Here is a 21,109-nt window from a genome sequence, read left to right as displayed (position 1 = left end):
CCTCTGACTTCTCCTTCATTATTAGGCTAAGGATGGAGGGCTGGGAACCGGCAAGTCATATATGGATTATAATAAAATATGCTGTATATAAAAAAAAACAGATTAAGACAGGTCTTCTTTGGGGAAATATACAAAGAGAGAAGCTGTCTGTTGGCTGTCGAGTTTGCAAGAGATACCATCTTTTGGGAGGCTGGGCTCTGCCAACAGACAGGCTGCCCCTAGGGAAATTGTGGTGAAGCACCCCGACAAGGCGCATCCATCCGTCTATCCATCATGGGCTCCTTCTGACACAGGGGCCTGGAGATAGAGTCATGGTACAGAAGGGGGCGGGGGAGCCCACAGACAACAGAGAAAAAAAAAAACTCTTGCTAGCGTGTGAGTGCTCAGGGGTTTTTTGTTGTCATGGTTGTTTTTTTAATGCCCGTCTCTAGTTTTCTTTAAAAATACAAATGTGCCATTTTCTCTTCTGGGTGCTTATTATTTTGAGGCGTTAAGCTCATCACATGGCCTGGGATTTATACATCAACTTACACCAAGGAGCAAGGCGCTTAAAAAGCAGGATTTCCTTTATCCCCAGCAGACCACTCGCAGGCTCGTGGAGCAAGAGCGGGAACGATCAGGATAGGGACCAGAGGCCTGATTTCCTGCAAGTGTAGTGGCAGGCCTTGGGATCCATCTGTTCCTTCCCTAGGAAGACCTTTCCTTGGCTGCACTTGACTTCCTGGTTTATGACTCATAAAGCTCAAAATAAATGAGGTCCTCACTGAGGACCTGCCGCCCAGGCTGCAGCCTTCAGGCCCTGTTACAGCTTGTGTTAGAATCCCAGGATAGCCACACAACAGGAGAACCATCATGTCCCCCTGCCCCACCCACCCGTGGCCTCTGCTAAACCTGCCCACACTCCTCTAAGTAGACACCTTTAGGTAAGTAAGTTCTAGAATTTGAGATTAGTGCTACAGAGAAGCAATTCCCCGGACCAGAGGCACAAAGAAACATCCATGGTATCAAAGGAAGTCACTACGAGACCAGCCCACGGGAGTAAGTACCACGTCACAGGAAGGGCAAAGAGAGACATTACAGTGGGAATAAGCTGAGTGGAGGAGACATTCCCAAGATGTGTGGCACCCATTGGAGAAGGTAACAAGGTGTTGGGTAGATCAGATGAATGCATTCTGGAGATCAATGCAACGGGATGGAGGCATGTTGACTGCTTATTAATAACGTACTGTACTTAAAATTGATGAAGGAGTAGATCTGAGTGTTCTCACCACAAAAAAAGTCAACTATATGAGGTGATAGACATGTTCATTAGTCTTATCTAATCATTTTACAGTGTCCACATATATCAAACATCAGACTAGGTGGGAATGTGGCTCACTGTTAGAGCACTTGCCTACCATACCCAAGGTTCTAGATTCAATCTCCAGGTTCACACACACACACACACACACACACACACACACACACACACACTATGTACACAGAGACACAATCCCATAGTATCACACATATATACGGTACATACACACATATAAGCAGATATATCTATATGTATCTGTATTTGAGTACACACACACATACACACCACTTCAAGTATACCTTTATAAAGCTTGGAAACGTTCAAACTAAATAGCTCAGGACTGGAGTCATAGCTCAGTTGGTAGGGTGCTTGCCTAGCATGCATGAAGCCCTGGGCTCTACACCCAGTATTATATAAAATGGATGTGGTTACACATACTTATAAAGATCTAGAGTTCAAGACATTCTTGGCTATGCAGCAAGTTCAAGGCCAGCTTTGCACTACATGAGATCCTGCCTGCAAATAAGTCTAGAGTTGGGCTCTCTGCTTTCCTCCTCCTCCAACCTCCCTCTCCTTGTGCTCCTCAGCCCAAACTCCTTACCTTCCAAAACTCTCAGGCCACCAGACATGGTGAGATCCAGATTTCCCCAGAATGGGGGTGGCCCAGGGAGGAGGGAAGCAACCAGGCCGAATCTGGAGCAGTTAAAGGGACAGAAGATGTGGAGCATGAACAGAACTCCAAGCGGAGAGATGGGCCCTGCCCCAGTGCCAGGACGGGGAAAGCCTGCACAGTAAAAAGGTACCCTGCTTCGTTCATTTATTGACAGGTACTGCTGAGTACTTACTATGTACCAGGCTGACCCAGCTGCTTGGGACACAGCTATGGATGAGGCAAAAATCCCCACCTTTGAGGAACTTACATTCTAGTTCATAAGAGACAATACGGGTGGAGAAGAATATAGGAACTGAGTAACGTCTACAGTCTGACATTTGGTAATTGGTGCTTTGGAGAAAAGACAGAGCAGGGCAGGGAAAGAGGCATGCAGGGGTGAGAGGAGGACGGAGAGACTTTTAAACAGGGCTAGGAACTCATGGACCTGAAAGAGGAGAGAGAAGAGGCCTGTTCTGATGTCCATGCAAAGACATCCCAGGCAGGGAGCCATCTGTGCATGTGCCCTGAAGATGCCATTGCCTGAAACACACACAGTGAGTCAGGGACTCACAGGAGGTCCGCTCACAGAGTTACAGGGACTTTGAAGTGCCGCGTCGGTGGCAGCAAGAATACCAGCTTCCACCCTAAGTGTGATGGTAGGTCACAGAGGGTTTCGAGCAGAGTGGCAAGATGGTGCCTGTGTAGTAACAGAGTCGCCCTGAAAGGGGTAGGGACAGAAATGGGGAGAGACCAGTTAGGAGGTTCTATACTACACACAGAGCCCCAGGATAAACCTGTGCTGAAAGGGAGCTGACAGAACGGGGACAAAGTTCTGTCCTCAGGGACCTTAGGTTCTTTTTGTCAAACTATCCAGATTACACTGGGCAGGAGCCCCCCGGTGCCCGAGCAAGGGGGCTTCGCTACATAGCAAACCTGTCCCAAGGCCAGAAGATGTCCAATGCTAAGGGGACCAAGGTGTGGATCCTTATCTGGGCAAGCCCACAGAGCAATGGTTCTCCAAGAAGAAAGCAGACCATCCTCCCGGGGCAGAAGACAGACCCAGGCAAACAGGCTTGCCCTAGCAGATGGCATTGCAGCTCTCCGCCCTAGCAGACCGCGGGACAACAACGACAGTAAAAGTGGACAATGGGTCCCACAGTCAGGGTCCTGGAGCCCTCCTCAAAGTAGAAGATGCTAGAATGAGGCTTTGGGGGGAAAACTCAGAAGGATAATGTGTTCCTGATCCAGACCAGACAGAGCACAACTTCCCTGCCGTGCAGTGATCTGTCTGCAGCAATCTCATCCCTGACGCTGAGGAGAATTGCAGGGTGAGTGGAGGGCTCTGGGCTCTCTGAAGAGGCTACCTGGCTGTGTCTCCTCACGCTGTCTCCCTACCACATGGCCCTTCGACTGCTCCTAAGAAGCTACCGTTATCCACATTTCATGCATGAAAAATCAAAATCAGATCATCCAGGTAACTTGCCCAAGCTCCTAAAGCTACTGGTTAGGTGAGACTGAACTTGAACCCAGGCCTTGAGGTGTCAGTCAGTGATTTTTCTCCAATCGATGACGAGGACAGGAAAGAGCACTGGAAAGGGGTCTACAATCTGTGACTAAATAGAGGCCCAGGATAATGACGGAGCCGGACAGAAAGTTCAGCTCGGGGCCAAGGCTTCTACTCCCCTTCTCAGCTTGCCTCTCTGTGAAAGGACCTATGAGAGCTCAGTATCTTCTCCCAGCATCATTAAACAAATCTTTAGCATCCTTCTACCATGCACCAGGCCTGGCGCTGGCTGCTAGCGATGCCGGTGAAGGAGAGGATGGGTCCCAGCCCTGTACCTGTCAGTGAGAAGAGGTGTAGGAGGTGGGTGGGGGTAATGGCAGACTTGAGTGATTCTCAGGCTTATGCCCCCTTCTCTAAATGTGGCCCTCTAGCCCATCTATAAAACGAAGCTTTGGAAGCCACAGCAGCCATGTGGCTACCCTGCCCACGGCCAGCTGTAGGCCTGCATTCCTTGTCAGGAACACAAGTGGTGCCAAGGCCGCCTAAATTCTGCCAACCCCAGTTCTGCCCCTGGGGTCTCAGGGGAGTCCAGGAGCAGGTCCCAGGGACACAGACAGTTGCAACATGAAGTGGGCTGGCGGCCTGCCCACCTCTCCCCAGCTCTCTCACTCCTGGGAGTAAGCACCACCGGGAGCAGAAGAGGCAGCCAATGCAGGCATCTGGGATGGCTGCAGGCTCTGACAACACGGGGAAGAGATAAACGACAGGTCATTTCCCCTGATGCACTTGAAGGCATCCATTCTCCTGGCCACTCCATGCCCAGACACCCCCACACAGAGGCAGATAAACACTGACAGATGGGGGTGGGAGCCCATGTCCTTCTCCCTTGGAAGGACACAGCAGCATCTGTGGCAGACCCAGCAGAAGGTCACACTGGCCACTACAGGCTCACACCTAGCTCCGGGCTTTCCTTGTCTCTTCTTCACTGCCCTCCCTTGTGCCCACCCCTCTCCCATACACCCCCCTGCTCATCCATCTAAGGAGTGCCTGGCAGAGGGGGAGGGCTGGGGGGCACTGGAGCCCGCCGACAGCCCCATCAATCTCAACCTACATGCTTGGCACATCAGCGTTCCTTAAGCTGTTCCTGGACGGGAGGGTGTCAGAGGAGCCGGGGGAACTGTCTTGGGGAGAAGAGAAATCACATCAAGCATCAGAGAGCAAATGGTGGAAGAAGCCCAGAGACTATTAAAATGTGGGCCATGTACAAAGACAGTAGGGAACTAATTAAGATGCAGGATTTGCAAACGCCGGGGAAGTTGGCCACGGCCTGCTCCCATCTGTAGAGTTCTGGCAGTTCCATGCAGAGGGGACAGCACCCTAGGCAGGCTTGGGCCTCCTCCTGGACCTTTCCATTGAGAACACCCCTCTAAGGGTCTTTGTAACCGGCTTGTTGGCTGGCTTATGGCTTTCTCTGTTTGGGGGCATCCTGAGCTAGCCCCCTTCAGGGTTCCTGCCCTCCTGTCAGTTTCCCCCTACGGCCCAAGGAGGGAAGTAAGTATATCCTGCTCATTCATCCCCAGTCATTGAAAAGCTGCCCAAAACAAGAAAGCAAGGAGAAAGAACCAGAGCCCGTTCCTGGCCGCCTTCCCTCCTGTTACCCTTGGAATTCAGCAAGGGAGGCAAAGAACCTGCTGGTACCTCAGCATTGCAGGCCAGAGGCACTGACAGGCTCAGGTTGTCAAGGAGCGGGAGAGAATCAGACCCCCTGAGTCTGGGAGCACCAGATGAATGTGTGCGTTGGGTCCTGGGGAGTATGACGCCTGTCCTGACCTGCTTCCCTTAGTGCCTCTTCTCAGCTTCACTATAGACCCTTGAGAAATTAACTCCCTATTCTGCACCACAGCTTCCCAACCTCTAAAAGGAAGATAATATCTTCCAGAGACCACAGGAACCATAGGTCTAGAGTTGAAAGACGCTAAGCTAGCTGAGCATTTAATCCTGAGGGATATTAAGGAAAAGTTGGTTACCAACCCTTTCCTTCATACACACACACACACAAAAGTTAAAGGCTCGTTTTTGAATGAGCTTGTTTTCCGACTATCTACCCTTCTCCTTCTCAAAGACAGAGCTCAGTTCTTGGGGGTGTGACTTCAGGAGGCTTCTCACTAGCCCCAAATTTCCTTTTGTAGAAATTGTGACATCTCTACATGGCAAAACGCCTTGGGCTGCCTCTACGACCACGTGCAAGCTACAGTGAATACTGCACTCGGCTGTAAGGCAGCTGAGAGAAATTGTGCTGTGTGCGCTGTCCTTCAGACACCAGGCCCGGGAGAGCCTGTGGGCCTTTTCCTCAAGATAGATTGGAGCAGGGATTGGGAGAAGCCCAGAGGTACAGGACAATATGGATGCCCTGAGACTCCAAAGAGCCCTTCCCAGCTTGCAGCCCCTTCCCACCCCACAACACACATTTGTCTTCCCAACAAGAAATAAACTAGGGGGGATGACATATTCACAGTTGCCAGACTGAGGAGCCCCTCCTTCCGGTTATGACTCTGGCCAGGAACGAATGACTTAATGGCAGCCAGTTGGGGCTCCTTTTGTCCCCACTCAGAGAGTCTCCTCATTGGAGATGAGCTGTGTCCTTCAGGGAGTGTGGGGGAGCCAAGCCAGAACCTTCTCTAGACAGCCAAACACAGCCTCCCTCCCGGTGCCCAGACCCGGTTTTCTGACAACCCACCAACCTCGGTCCAGACACAGGGACAGCCATCTCGCACCTAGCCCGTGAGGCTCTGCAGGGACCTCAGAGAGGATAGGAAGACCAACAGGAGGCTGGCATGATGCTCACTGTAGCCTGCCTTCCTCAGATATGACATGGAGGATCTTCATGGCATGGGACACGCAAGTTCTAGGCAACAACCCTCAGCCCACACAGACCAGGGTCCTCATCCCACAAGTAAACAAGGCACTTCAGGATGGCAGCAACAGTGAGCCCAGGAGTCTTGAACACAGCCAGATTCCTAGGGCATGTCCAGGAGTGCCCACCCCAGAATTGTGAAAAGGTGGGTTGGCTGCCTTCCAACAGAAAGTCACTCCTCTAATATCTGTAAATTTAAACAGATCCAGGATAAAATTAGTAAATCACTGATTTTTAGCAAGCTTTGTCCAAAGATTATATGTGATGTCACACAGTTTGTTTCTCCCAGTTATCCATATATCTTAGACATCTTTGATTTTCTTGAGTCATTTTTTAAAAAAGTGTGTGCATACGTGTGTGCATGATGGGGGACACACATGCCATGGCACACATGGGGAAGTCAGAGGACAGCTTTGTGGAGCTGGTTCTTTCCTTCCACCTTTCCATGGGTTCTGAGCATCGAACTCAGGGCACCTGGATTGTGCAACGAGCACCAATTCAGCCACCTCATTGACCTTTGAGTCACACTTTTAAGAGGCAAAATAATATTCCATTTTATGAATGCATTATGTAACTAGTGAGGCCGCATCAAAGGGTTCTATAATACTTTTTAAACTTTGCTTCCTGTGATTATGAGCAATACCACAATAATTATATTTATATTTAAGCAAAATGTTTGTAGTTTAGATAATATGTATCTTAAATTAAATGTCACCTACTATGTGTGGTAGTTGGGATAAGAATGGCTCTCATAGTCTCTTTTATCTGAATTCTTGGTTTCCAGTTAGGACGTTTTGGAAAGGTTGAGTAGGTATGTCTTCGTTGGAGGTGTACCTCTGGATCCACGCCAGGCCCAGTCTGTCTGTCTGTCTGTCTGTCTGTCTGTCTCTCTCTCTCTCTCTTTCTCTCTCTCCTCTCTCTCTCTCCTCACCTGTTACCTATAGATCAGGATGTAAAGCTCTCAGCTACTGCTCTAATGCCACGCACGTCTGTTTCACACCATGATGACCGTGAACTAACCCGCTAAAAGTATGAGCAGTCCCCAATTAAATGCCTTCCTTTGTAAGAGTTCCTGTGTCATGGCGTCTCTTCACAGCAACAGAATAGTAACTAAGACTACGCATGATAGATCACTAGCAACAGAATGTCAAGTCCAGTGAACCTGTGCTTTGTGGGTTGTGGGTGCATGTGCATATGTTCATGTTCATGTGTGTATTTGTGTACATTTGTGCATATATTTGCACAGGTATGTCAATGCACATTGCATATGTGTGCACATGGGTGTGGAGGTCAGAGGTCAGCGTTGGTTTCTTCCTCAGTCACTCTCCATCTTATCTTTTCTTTGTTTTCTTATGTGGATCTGTGTGTGTGTGTGAGTGTGCATGAGTGTGTGTGTGTGTGTGTGTGTGCGCGTGCACATGTGCATATGAAATGGTCGGAGGATAACCTATGGGAGTACGTTCTCTCCCTTTACTATGTGGGTCTGGGAAGCAAACTCAGGTCATCAGGCTTAACAACAAGCACCCTCTCCTGCTAAGCCATCTTACTGGCCCCCACTTCCCTCCATCTTTTTGAGACAGGATCTCACTTTCCATGGGGCAGCAAGGCCCATGAAGCCTCCTGACTCTGCATCCCTAGCACTGAGGTTAGAGGTGTTATTAAGACTTCCCTCCATCCCAGCACTCGAGAGGCAGAGGCAAGTGGATCTCTATGAGTTCGAGGCCAGCCTGGTCTACAAGAGCTCGCTCCAGGATAGTCTCCAAAACTACAGAGAAACCCTGTCTTGAAAAACAAAAACAAAACAAACAAACAAACAAACAAACAAAAAAGACTTCCCTCCATTGCTATAGGCAAAGAGGACCACATTCCTCCTTCTCCCTCTCTGTTTCCCTCACTGCCATAAGCACACATGTGTGCATGTGTGCACACACATATACAGAGACTCACATATATACTTGTACATACACTTACACATATGCATATATACACACATACACTTATTCACACATATATACACACATGTACATACATACACACTTACACACACATACATATATAGAGAGATACATGTACATACACACACACACACACACACACACACGCACACACAGCTGGCCTAATAGGAACTTGTAGCAAGTTCTCCAGAGATTCTAATAGTGATTCTCCTGTGAGTCACATTCAATGGTTTCAATCAAAACTCTGCTCTTTCTTGGAGACCAAATCAAATAAATGGAATGGAATAAATCTAAGAATTGACCATTTTTAAAAATTGTCCAAATCATTCTGTTTTGAGAGAACACATCCAGGAAAGGGAAGAGGCCCCCTGGATAGAAACCGCATCTTATAAATGACGAAAACAGAAATGCTAAGAGATGAGCAAACAGCACCTCCCATGATGGCACCAAAGAGGGACTGCATTCTTCCACCCACCAGGGACAGCATCCTTTGGTGGGAATCCAGTCAGTGACAGTGTCACCTTGGACTTTGCCCCAAAGTGCCTCTGTGCTCACTGAGGCCCATGCTAGAGGAATGTTCCTGAAACTTTGGCTCTTTTGAAAAACCCAAGTGTTAAAATGAGGAGTTCGCTCAAAAGTGCTTGCATGCAAACATGAGGACCTGAGTTCAATCCCCAGGATCTACATTTGCAAATAGATAAGCTCTAAAAGCTAGGCATGATTGCATGTCCTTGTAATACCAGCACTGGGGAGGCAGAACGAAAATTCTCAGGGCTTACTGGGCAGCCAGTCCACCTGAATCAGCAAGCTCCAGGCCAATGAGAGACTCTGTCTTATAAAACAAGGTGGGTGGTTCCTGAGGAACGGCACCCAGGCTTTGGTATATATGAACACCCACATGAACACTCATATACACACTCATATACATGCAAACACACACACACACACACACACACACACACACAATCAAATGTCAGCCTGAGTCATCTCCAGGAAGATCATGGCATGCTGCTTTGATGGTATTTCATCTGGGCCATTTCCAAGTGCCAGGCTAAGACCATTGACCCCAGGGCCAAGACGACTGCTAGGCATCTTTTCTCACCATTTCAAGGGGTTTGGGTATCTGGTTTCACATGGGCTTCACAGTAGATGTGATTTCACAAAGCAGGACCAAACATCTCTGAGAAGCACGTATGGTTTCAAAGTTTCTGATTCCCGACCTGGGCTGTTTCCTGTCTCTCAGCACCTGAGCCCTGGCTAGAAGAACAGGTCTCACAAGACAGAGCAGCTGTACCCATGGAGGATAAGGACACCCCTAAAGGCCCGCACTCACAGAGCCATGGCTCCTCTCTCCAGAGCAGGTCCTGCTCTCGATTACTGAGCATCTTTGGTTTGGGTCTTTCTCCCTGAAGTTGGTACAGTTACTTCCACCTCATGCCTGGAGCAGAGACCCCTAAGTCTTTCCAAGAGTCACAGACACAATCATTGTGCACTGGAGGGAACTGCTACCAAAACCCGCCAAGCCTGCCTTCTCCCTCAGCCATCACGGCAGGTCAAGGATATCCAGAGATAGGTCTCCAGCACCTATAAAGACTGCGGCTCCCACCCGACCATGGACAGGAAGCAGATGCTGGGAGGCCAGGATGCCCAATGTGAATATCTGCAGACAGGCAGATCAAACTCTCAAAAATCACTTTTTGCCTCAGTCCCATGAGCAGCGGTCCACGGCTTCTTAGACACATCATCCACCTGGTAAACAGCCTTGGCTCTGTCCACAGGTTGACTGCTCTCGCCCATGAAATAAGCTTAAAACACTGCTCCCCTCCATCCCTCCCTAAGCCCCGGTGTGAGGTAGGAGCTGGTATCTGCTGAACGGGAAAGCTTTGGAAAGGGCTTTACCAAGCACTATGCTAACCAGAAGCCACTGCTGAGGTGGTGACTCAGGACCCTGGATGACAAGAATTTGTGGAGCAGACAAAAACCCAGTCAGCTCTTCAGGCCTCCCTAGGGGCTTCTCTGCCCCAGCTCGGGAAGGGGACTTGTCCTGCTAGGTGCTGAGACTGGTACCTCCCTATGAGGAGAAGAGCATATTGTACACACCACAAGGCATAAGCCCTCACAGCAGTTTTGGGAACCCAGATTTACTGTTCTGTGCATCGGGTTTTCATTTTGGCTTAGGCTAGCCAGGTATGGGCTTCTAACACTTATGACTTGTGTGTTTGAATATTCAATAGATATATTAATTTTATAATCATAAAGTAAATGTCTAAAGAGACCTCTCTGCCATGTGAGGCAGCAGAAAAGCCCTGAACAGGGACTCAAGCAATTTGGATTCTCTACTGGGCCCATAGGAAATTCCTGTGTGACTTTGAATAAGTTTCTTAACCTGGCTGGATTGAAATAAAGTAAGACACTGGGGTTAATGATGCCTTTTATTCCTTTGAGCTAGATGTATTTGATTTTATGACATCCTCTGACAAGAAATCTTTTTCTTATCTTTCATTTCTTACTTACTTCTTAGTTGGGGTCTCATTGTGTATTGTTGGCTATCCTGGAACTCACTTTGTAGATCAGGCTAGTTTCAAACTCATAGAGATCCACCTGCCTCTGCCTCCGGAGTTCTGAGATTAAAAATGTGTGCCACCATGGCCAGCGTATTCTTTCATTTTTGTTGTTGGTTTTGGGGTTTTTTGTTGTTGTTGTTGTTGTTAATTTGTTTTATTTAGACAGGGTCCCATGTAGTCCAGGCTGACCTAGAACTCACAATAAAAAAACTCAGGCTGGCCTCAAACGTTGATTCCAGATGCCACCACTACCACTGCTGCTGCTGCTTGGGGTCACACTTTTCATGTGGTCCTAGAACCACACTGCCCAACACAGCTCCGTTGGCTACACGTGTCTATTAGGTACTTGAAGTGTGGTTAGATCCAAATGAGACACGGCAGAGTGCCAAACACACACTGCCATTCAAAAAGAAAATACGGGCATAGACCAAAACCGCCAAAGGACTTCCATCCTCCCTAGACTGGTGCATGCTGGGAGGGCGGTACTCGTGCTGACCTCACGATCCTGATCACACTAGAAAGGTGGCTAAAATCCAGCCACTCATCAGTCGCTTTCACCTGCTACCTTGACCCATTCCCTGGGTAGAGTCCAAAGCAGAGCCACCATCCCAGCATTAAGGGGTTCCATTAGAAGTAAGGACACCACACACTGAGTGGAGGTTGCGGGTGAGGTGACATTTGCCTTGACTCCGTCATGTTGCAACCCGGCGTGTGTCTGAAGTGTCACAGCTGGGTCACAGCAAAGAAGCCTGCACCCCAGGAATGGACTGGACAACCTGACTCTCGCACCCCCAAAGCAAGTTCCAGTTTTAACAAGCTAGCCTTTCATCCCAGAAAGTCACACGGGGGGGGGGGTGTGGGAGGTGTCCCCAGGACACCCTTTCTTCTTTGGGAAAACATACCTGGGTCAAGGTATCTTTGTGGAGGCTACAAGGAAGAGAGGGAGCTGAACCAAAGCATTTTGGTTTTTTGGGAGGGGAATCACTGAGGGCTGGCCCCTATGGCTGCTGGCTTTGCTTCTCAAGGGTGACAAGAGGGACAAAAAGAGATGGCACAACACTCCAACGTCCAGGGAAACTTGAGGACGTTTCCTCAACGTCCAGGGAAACAACAGGACGTGTACTGACACGGAATGAGCACACGCATATCTCTGTGTGCCACATGGAGACCAGGCTTCTGCCAGAAACGCATTCTGTTGGGTTTATTATTATTTTGTCTTTATTTTATTTTATCTTATTATTTATTTATTATTGTTTTGTTTTGTTTTTTCTTGCAGGATAGGGGTTGAACTCTTGGCCTTGCCCATACCAAGCAAACTCTCTACTACTGAGCTACAACCCCGGGCCAAGAAACTCGCCATGTAGACACAAGAGCAACGAGTCCGGCCGTGGGGAGCTCAGGCCTCCTCACCTCTGCCACTGGCCCAACTGAGCTCCATAGGGCACTCACCAGGCTTTATTTCCAGGAGTCGCAGCTTTGGGTCCTCTGGCGGGTGCAATCGTCGCTTCTTGCGCCAGCAGCGGGCAGGGTACGTGTACAGCTGGCCCGGAGCCAGGCCTGTGGAAAGACACAATGTAAAGGGAAAAGGCTATAGACCAGAAAGGACATCATAGGCTATCCGGCCTAACCTGTCACTCACAGTGAGAGACAAGGAGAACCCAGAGAGGTGAAGTAACTTGTTGGTGTCTCCGGGTTGGTCCACAGCCCAGCCAAGGTATAACTAGCATGTCATCCCAGACCTCAACCCCATCTATTCCACCATAACAATCAGCAGGCCCCTCGCCAGGCAGAGCAACCACCTTTCTTAAAACGGTATTATCTGGCCTGCAGAGACTTGTAAACCACCAGGCTTGCAAGGCAGTAGCCCTGTAGTAACACTGTCCTTCTGTCAGGGGCCAAGTTAAACAAGCTCCCTTCAGAGAGAAACAGCAGAAGTTAGTGAATCTACCTGAGTCTAGACTAAGAAGCATTTCAAAGACACAATATCATAAGAACTAGCTCTGCTCACAGCATCCCGCCACTGCCAGCTCCAGGCCATTTGCAGAGGCCAGAAGACATGGGCAACTCATGGAGGCGTGCCCTGCCCTAGACACCCATTTGCATAGCTCATGCTCCTTGACTTCCTGGCCCATGCGCCAGGCCTCACACAAGGAAATGGGCAGAAGTCCATAGGATGGCCGAGCACACATTGTCTTCCAAAAGCAGTCCCTGTCTACATTTGGCTTCTAATCCCATTGCCAATCACTCTGCATACACATATGCACATATTAATACACACACACACAGACACACAGTTGTGGAATGGGAAGACGGCTCAGTGGGTAGAATACTTGCTATCCTAGCATGCGGACCTGAGTTCAATTCCCAGCACTAGAGGGCACATTCTTATAACACCAGGTGCTAGGTAGGAGAGATAGAGACAGAGGGACTCCAGGGTCTAGCTAGCCAACTGGTAGAGCTGAAAGAGCAAGCTGTAGGTTCACTGAGTGACCCTGTCTCAAACAATAAGGTGAAGGGTGATGAGAAAGATACCCACAGTCAATCTCTGACTTCCACATCCATGCATGAGTAAACACACATGTACACATACACAAACACACACCACCACCACCACCCTGATAAAAAAAAGTTAAGAGAAAGAATGGCTTCCATTGACTGGCAATCATACCAGCATAAAAGGACCCAAAATGACCATATGATTTTGTATGCTAAGTATCATTTTAATGATACGGTTTTTCAGGATGGTAAATACGTTGGAGATATGTATCTCCACCCTACTGATTCTCAGGAAATATTAAGGCTGGAGTCAGGCAGGTTTAAGGATAGGCCTGCACCAGATAGATAGAGAGTTAAAAGAGTCAAATAAGTTATTTGAGCTCCAGGGACATAGAGATGGGGGGCGGGACATGGAGACAGAAGCAGCCGAGACCTCGCTCTCAGAGAAAGCACTCCCAGAGATGGCTCCACATTTCTGATGTGACTGTCTTGAGGAAGATGCTATCTCTCGCCCTGTCATTCCTGAGTAGACGCATTCACTCTGGGCCCCATCCAGACATTCAAGCTGCTTCTGGGGAAGGTCCCTCAGGATCTTAGCAAAGACCCACTCCTCCACATCACAGAACAAGTCCCAGAAATCACTTGGGGCTAGTGATTCTAATCAGCTGAACTGGCAAGAACCTGGAGAACTCAGAAATTCCAGAGCCTGAAGTCCACACCAGACCTCTGATCTGAAGGGAGGTATGCCTTTAAGAGTCTACAACAACTGTTTTTAAGGAACTTTCTAGGTTAGTTTGAATGCCTACTGAAAACATCTGGAGGCCTGAACAGTATCTACTAGCTGCTTGCCTGTGCTCTCTGATGTACCAAGACTGGTTTAATGGCATTTTCTGTGGGATCTGAAATTCCTCGTATTTCCCCCAAGGTAATATAATTAATTGCCCGCATGCTAGTGTCTCCCCTACTGGTTGTGAAAGAGCTGGGACGGCAGGAATCCTGCCATCTCTAGGGTCCCCTATATTTAGCTCACCACACTTGGCAGCCACATCTAGAAGCCATCATATAAACTCAGCCAGAACTAAACAAGACTTAGAAATACAAGAAAGAAATAACCATCAGCCCTGATAGTCCTGGCTCCCGGGTATTCGGTCACCTACAAACAAACCATTCAAGAAGGGCTGGGGATATGACTCAGCGGTAGAGACCTTGCCGATCAGCTACAGGACCCTGAGTTCGGTTCCCAGAACAACAAGGAAAGAAAACGTCTTGTTTGACAAGCATCCAAGGACTCTGGAGGGTAGGCTCTGGCCTCAGTTCTGAGCCCACCTACCTCTGTGTGGCCATCTCTGTGCCCTGGGTTTTCTTCTTGCTCCGTCCCCTTCACTTCCTGGTATTTCCAACCTGAACTGAGACTGCTAAATGAGAAGCTGGTCCTCAACAGCACTCTCAAAGGGTCTAAGGAGCCAAAATTTGAAACTGCCCACACCTGTCTGGGTACTATATGCTCTCTACACCCTAACCACTGCCCTGCGGGTTATTGGTACCGAAGACACCCTACTGGTAGCTTACATCCACTCTCCTGAAGAGCTAAGGTTAGCAATGGTGTGGATGCGGAAGAGATGCTGTTTTTACTCTCTAGCTTGGAGAAGCCCTGTGGTGCAGAAGAACCTCGCATGCATGAGCTTTTAGAAAACACCACAGCCCCCAGCAGGGCCTGCCTCCCGCCTATAAGATCAGGTCATCGGCAATGCCGACCTCAGGGGAGTCTGGTGGGAATTAACTGATGTTTAAGGGGAATCTCTCTGCAACCGTGAAGACTGGATGGGTATCAGTTGTTGTCATCACAAGCTACTTGATAGAGATGATTCTTGGACACTGTGCCCATGCGCCAACTTTGCCCTTGCCGCTGCTTGGCTCTTCAGCCACCAGGATGGACACGTGATTCTCTGTTAATTTTGCTTTGAATCCACCTTGTCTCAACAAGTTAATGTACCCCAAAGCTGCTTACTATCTTTCCTCACCCTGCCTGACAGGCTGACAGGTACCAGGGCCGCTTTATATAGGACCAACACATTCCACCCTACAGTTGCCCTTATGGAGGGAAAAGCAGAGCCCTGGGAGACGGATGTTGTTTATCTCATTAGAACAGGAGACACATAACTCAAAGGCCTGGCAGGCAGGGAGGCAGGGAGGTGGGGAGGCAGGGTGGGAGTAGAAAAAAGGAAAGGATGGAGCCCCAGTCACTGTCAGAGAAATTAACCTTGAGGCCTGAGCCTAGGGTTAGGGGTGGGTATAGAGGAGAGGAAAGAGGAGGCAGGAGACAAGAGGGGGACCAATCCTCCCTGGCAACCAAGACCCCTTTTGCAAACGGCAGCCCTGTTGCCTAGAGGAGCAGCCTGTGTGAGAGCAGAGGCGTGACAGGCACACTCGTACAGAAATGTGCACACTTGCTGGGAGAACCGGTTCCCTAGAAAACTGGGCTGTGATGAGCCTGAGGCTTAAACGATCAGCAGGTTGCAGACAAATACCTCGCTGTCCATGTGGTCCTAGTCTGGGTCTGAGTCTCTCTGGCAACGCCAGAGCTGGAAAGAACTGGGAAGATGAAGCGACACAGAAAAAGCTCAGGAAGGCCTTATGTGGAGCAGAAAAGGACTGAGTAAATCCCTCTCGCTCCAGCCAGAGTCAAAGTCTGGAAGGTCAAGTCCACTGCAGGAAGTTTTTTTTTTTTTCTGAGACACCCCAAAGGTAGACCCATGGCTATAAACCAACCTTCACTGTAAGGGAAAGAAAGCTCATACATTCACAGAGCAGTGTGTTAGACAACACCTGTGGTACCCTGCCTTTATTTCAAATCCAGTTCTACCTCCCAGGACCTAGGCCAGTCTGTCTACCTCCTCTCCCAACAGTCACCAGAAACCATCTCTGTCCCACGTGTCATGTTGAAAGGAGTCAGTCAAGAGCCTGGGGAATCAGAGAGGAATGGGAACCCAAGGAGGAGGTAGGGGGATCTGCTTGAAACCAGACGACCGGATCGGAGACGACAGATGAAGAACCCAGATGTTGCTAGCCATTTGTCACCTGTCTGCAGCCCTACCCAAGCCAGGCACACGAGAAGGCACACATGAGGCTCTTCTCTAGGCCATCAGTCCCATTTATAGAGCTCCTTCACATCTCGCTCCTTGTCACTACAATGGGTCATTAATGGCCTTTACATTTACAGACAGATAGTGGCATGCATTGGGAATTCTTCACCAAGACTGGGCATCGAGTAGTTCTTGAACTTTTAAATCTGAACTAGAATATCCGAGATATGCCAAGGCAATTATAATGGGGGGGGGTGCCTGCATAAGAAATTCTGCACAGATCACTCATATCACAGGGGCTCTATCAGTGCCCCTGGATGAATAACATCCATTTGGACCATCCCTACAGGAATGAAGGGATGAATACAAGGCCTCAGGTAGAGCATGGAGAGTGGGCAGGCATGTTTCCTGAGCACACCGGGGTGTCACCCTGGAGTTCTGCCTACCCTCTCTGCTTAGCTAAAAATCCGCCGTTTTCAAGGTTGCGAAGCATTCCTGGCTCTTCCCTAAATGCTGAGAGCCTGGGCACTGGCGCTGTGCTCTGGGATTTAGTCCATATCACTGGGGACATCCCTCCTGCTTGCCCTCTCTAAGATTCTATCTTGGTGTCCCTTGTAAGTGTCAAGACTACCCTGGCTTTGGCAACATGGAAATGTGGCCTGCCCCTTCTGGCCCAGGGGTTCCCAAGCTTCATCCCCATCACTCTTAAAGCAGGCATGGCAGCACATGCTGACGCTCAACCCACTTTCCTCTTGGGGCAGAAACCCCATGAGACATCAAAAGCTAAGGGTGACCTTGTAACTAGTTCACAACCATACGGATACTAACGGAGTCTACCTCAGAGCAGAGGCACTAAGTCTATCCTCTCCACCCTACCCAAGTCTCAAAGGGTCTTCCATCCTTTGCCCAGAAACAGTAGGATTAAAGCTGAGAGTTCTGCTCTCAGGAAAGCAGCTCCCCACACCAAGATCCTAGGCAAAGAACGCCAGTCCCTCTGCCCATGACCACCAAACCCCGTCCTGTAGAATGCATGTTCCTATCACATCACATCCTCAGCATCGCCACCTCTAACTGTTCAGAGAGAGCCTGCCTCCCAGGCACAGTGAGGCATTGTAACAAGGCATAAGAAACATGAAGAAGCAGAAAATTCCAAGGACCCACTATCTACATTCATCAGAAGAACTTGTTTTACATGTATTAAGATTATGACAAGAAGGTGTATAGTTTTAAACCCAGCATTCAGGAGGCGGGATCTCTGTGAGTTCAAAGCCAGGCCAGACTAGACTACATAGTGAGTTTCAGGCTAGCCACTTTATCACTTTATACTGAGACCCTGTCTTACAAGAAGGAGGAGGAGGAGGAAGAGGAGAAGGAGAAGGAGGAGAAGGAGAAGGAGAAAGAGAAGAAGAAGAAGAAGAAGAAGAAGAAGAAGAAGAAGAAGAAGAAGAAGAAGAAGAAGAAGAAGAAGAAGAAGAAGAAGAAGAAAAAGAAGAAGAAGAAGAAAAAGAAGAAGAAGAGGAGGAGGAGGAGGAGGAGGAGGAAGGAAGAAAGGAAAGAATCAGACTCCTATACTATTGAAATACTCTGTTCTTAGAAATGTATCTACCATTCTGCTCCACTGCAAAGGACACAGGGTGTATGATATCATAAAGAGTTGGTATTGCTAGCAAAACTCTGCAAGTATACCCCCTTTGACTACCAATTCCATTCCCAAATACCCCTAAATATAAAAATGTATATTCACTGTAGCATAGCAGATGTCCTCCTTTAGGGACCTGCTTAAATAAACAACAAAGTATACACACAGAAGAGGTATGTGGTGGCCCTGCTATACACCCAGCATTTATTCCAGCCCAGGAAAGGAGAGGCTGGTGAATGGGGAGTTCAAGGCCAGCCTCAGCAACAGAATAAATGAAACCCTATTTTGAAAGTAGGGCACTAGGGATATGGTTCAGTTGTTAGAGTGCTTGTCTGGTGTACACACACACACACACACACACACACACACAGTTGTTAAGAGAGCTTGTCTGGTGTATACACACACACAAAAAAAAAAATATCCCTGGATTCAAATCAGATATGGCAGAGTATTCTTATAAAACTGTCTTTGGGATATATAATAAGAAATACATTATCTTTGGTCCTCCTTTTCTGGATTCCCTAAGTAGACTAATAAGATCACCACTGATTGGAGTTTCTGTCTAACCTCAGATTGGGAATGTTGCCAGGGACACCAAACATACAATTATCAGGCTGGAGCCTCCAGTCTCCTCCAGACCTTCAGCCTCTAACTTTTGCCATTCAGCGTCTGATCTCCAAAGGCACTGGGAGCTGAGCTCATCACTAACAATCAATGTCATGATCGGCCATGCCCACCTAATGAAGGGGGCACAGAGCCCCACAGGGATGAAGTTCAGAGCACTCTGGTTGGTTGAGCACAAGTACCAGGAATGTCACAACTGGAGATGGCAAAGCCCCTCCTCACCCCTTGCCCTGGTACCTCTTTCACATAGTTCATTTTTTTTGATAACTATCTTACATTTTACTTATTCTTTGAGAATCTTATACAGTATGTTTTTATAATATTCTCCCCCTCCCCTGCCCACAACTCTTCCCAGATCCTTCCCCAACTTCTCTACCCACTAAATTTCACATTCTTTCTAAGAAAGAAAAAGAGATAGGGGGGAGGGAGGGAGGGAGGGAGGGAGGGAGGGAGGGAGGGAGGGAGGGAGGGAGGGAAGGGGAAAGGGAAGGGAAGGGAAGGGAAGGTGGGAAAAGAAAGAAGCCACTGAAACAACCATGGAGTCTCACTAGTGTTGGCCATCTTCTCTGGAGTATGGCGCCTGCCCTGCAGTGTGACTGATAGACCCACTGACACTCTCTTCCAGCCACTATCATTTTCAAATGACTTCTTGGCTGTGGGAGGGACTTTGTGCTCACTTCCCCTCCCTCACTCTGGGATTTTTGCCTGGTTCAGGCTTGTGTGGGTTCTGTGTATGCTATTCCAGACTGTGAGTTCATCTGTGCACACCTTCCCTGTAAAGTCTGGAAAATGCTGTTTCCTTACAATTATCTACCACCCCTGACTCTTACAGCCTTTACCCCATCTCTTCTATGTGGACCCTGGAGCTTTGAAGGGAGGCTTGTGTTAAACACACCCCACTCAGGACTGAGGGCACTGAGGTCTCTCACGCTCTGCACATTGCCCAGCCGTGGGTCTCTGTGTTAGTTATCATCTACTGCAAGAACAAGCTTCTCCGATGAGGGAGCAATGCATTGATCTGGGTCCCTGCCAAGTATGGTGTCTGTGAGCTCCTTGGCGTCGGAGCTCACTACAAATGAATGGAGATGACCAGAGAAGGGCTGAGGAGATCATGCATGGGGATGAGTCCCAGAGAATGGAGACGGCCAAGGTGGACCCTTTGCAATGAGCTGCTGGTCTGGATAGGTGAACTGTTCTCTGAGCCACTCGAGCAAATGACCAAATCCGAACAGCACCACGGGGTCTCCTAATTTGTATCCAGAGGTCAGAAACACAGCTGACAGCCTGGACTTGCGATTGGCATATGAAGTGGGGCAGTCTTGGAAGACTGGACCCTTAACCTGAAGAGTTGATGGTTTTCTAGGTAGAGAAGGTCGGAGGCTGATTAACCTGTGGACACCCCAGGAGTGTTTGTGGAGAGTAAAGCAATGGCCAGCTTGAGGATAGCAACGCATCCGTTCACGGGGGGGACTGAATGTGGATACGGAAAGAACAGTTAGTTTTCAGTGGCAATAAGTGCATATGAAGATGATCAGTAATACTATTCATTAGGGGCACGCAAATTAAAACAATAAGTATTGCTATACACCATCAGAATGGCCAAGTTTCCTCTTGACTGGCAATGTGCAGTATTAGCAGAGATTTTAAGCAATGGAGCCCTCGCACACGGCAGGAGGAAATGATCTCTACTTCACTTTGGAAAACTGCCTAACAATTGCTTAAAAAGTTTAGTGTCCACCTTCTTTGTGATCTAGCCATTTGTGGTTGAGCTGTATGCCCCAGAAGAAGTACAGCATGTGTCCAAACAAAGACTTAAAGACAGATGTTCATAAAGGCCCTCCCTAATAATAGTCAGAAAGAAGGGAGAAGTCCAAGACTTCGTCAACAGGTGAATGGGTAAAGAGGTGACAGCCGTGAGTAAAAAGAAGTTACTGATGCATGACAGCACATGGATGGATCAAAACGGTTACATTACATGAAAGAAAGTAGACATCGCCGCCTCTGTAAAGGAGACATAGCAGTCGATTCCAATATATAAAGAAATCCGTGGGGGCTGGAGTGCACTGGCTGCTCTTCCAGAGGTCCTGAGTTCAATTCCCAGCAACCACATGGTGGCTCAAAACCATCTGAATTGAGATCTGGTGCCCTCTTCTGGCATGTGGGCATACATGGAGGCAGAATGTTGTATACATAATAAATAAATCTTTAAAAAAAAAAAAAAGAAAGAAAGAAATCTGTGGTTTGCCTTCAAGGAAGAGAGAGGAGAGGTAGAAAGATACAGAAGGGGTCAAAGGGATTTAGAAACTTTGTAGGGGCAAGGATATGTTCATTATCTGGATTATGCAAATGGTTTTACATACACACATGTCAAATCTCAA

At 48.4% G+C, this 21,109-nt stretch overlaps 1 protein-coding gene across 8 annotated transcripts in view; it reads right to left on the bottom strand.

The window, feature by feature from the left end:
* Dpf3 (double PHD fingers 3) overlaps window positions 1-21,109 on the bottom strand; it is a 265,496-nt gene that overhangs the window by 116,593 nt on the left and 127,794 nt on the right. For all 8 annotated transcript variants that reach the window (XM_048449097.3, XM_087911681.1, XM_087911685.1 and 5 more), the window contains exon 3: window positions 12,339-12,446. In XM_048449097.3, the coding sequence (XP_048305054.3) occupies window positions 12,339-12,446 (108 nt within the window). The remainder of the gene's footprint in view (window positions 1-12,338; window positions 12,447-21,109) is intronic.

This window comes from Myodes glareolus, chromosome 11 (genome assembly GCF_982192425.1).
Source record: "Myodes glareolus chromosome 11, mMyoGla1.1, whole genome shotgun sequence".
Lineage (NCBI taxonomy): Eukaryota > Metazoa > Chordata > Mammalia > Rodentia > Cricetidae > Myodes > Myodes glareolus.
Note: the sequence above shows the minus strand (reverse complement) of the source record. Positions and strands in the feature narration are given on the sequence as shown.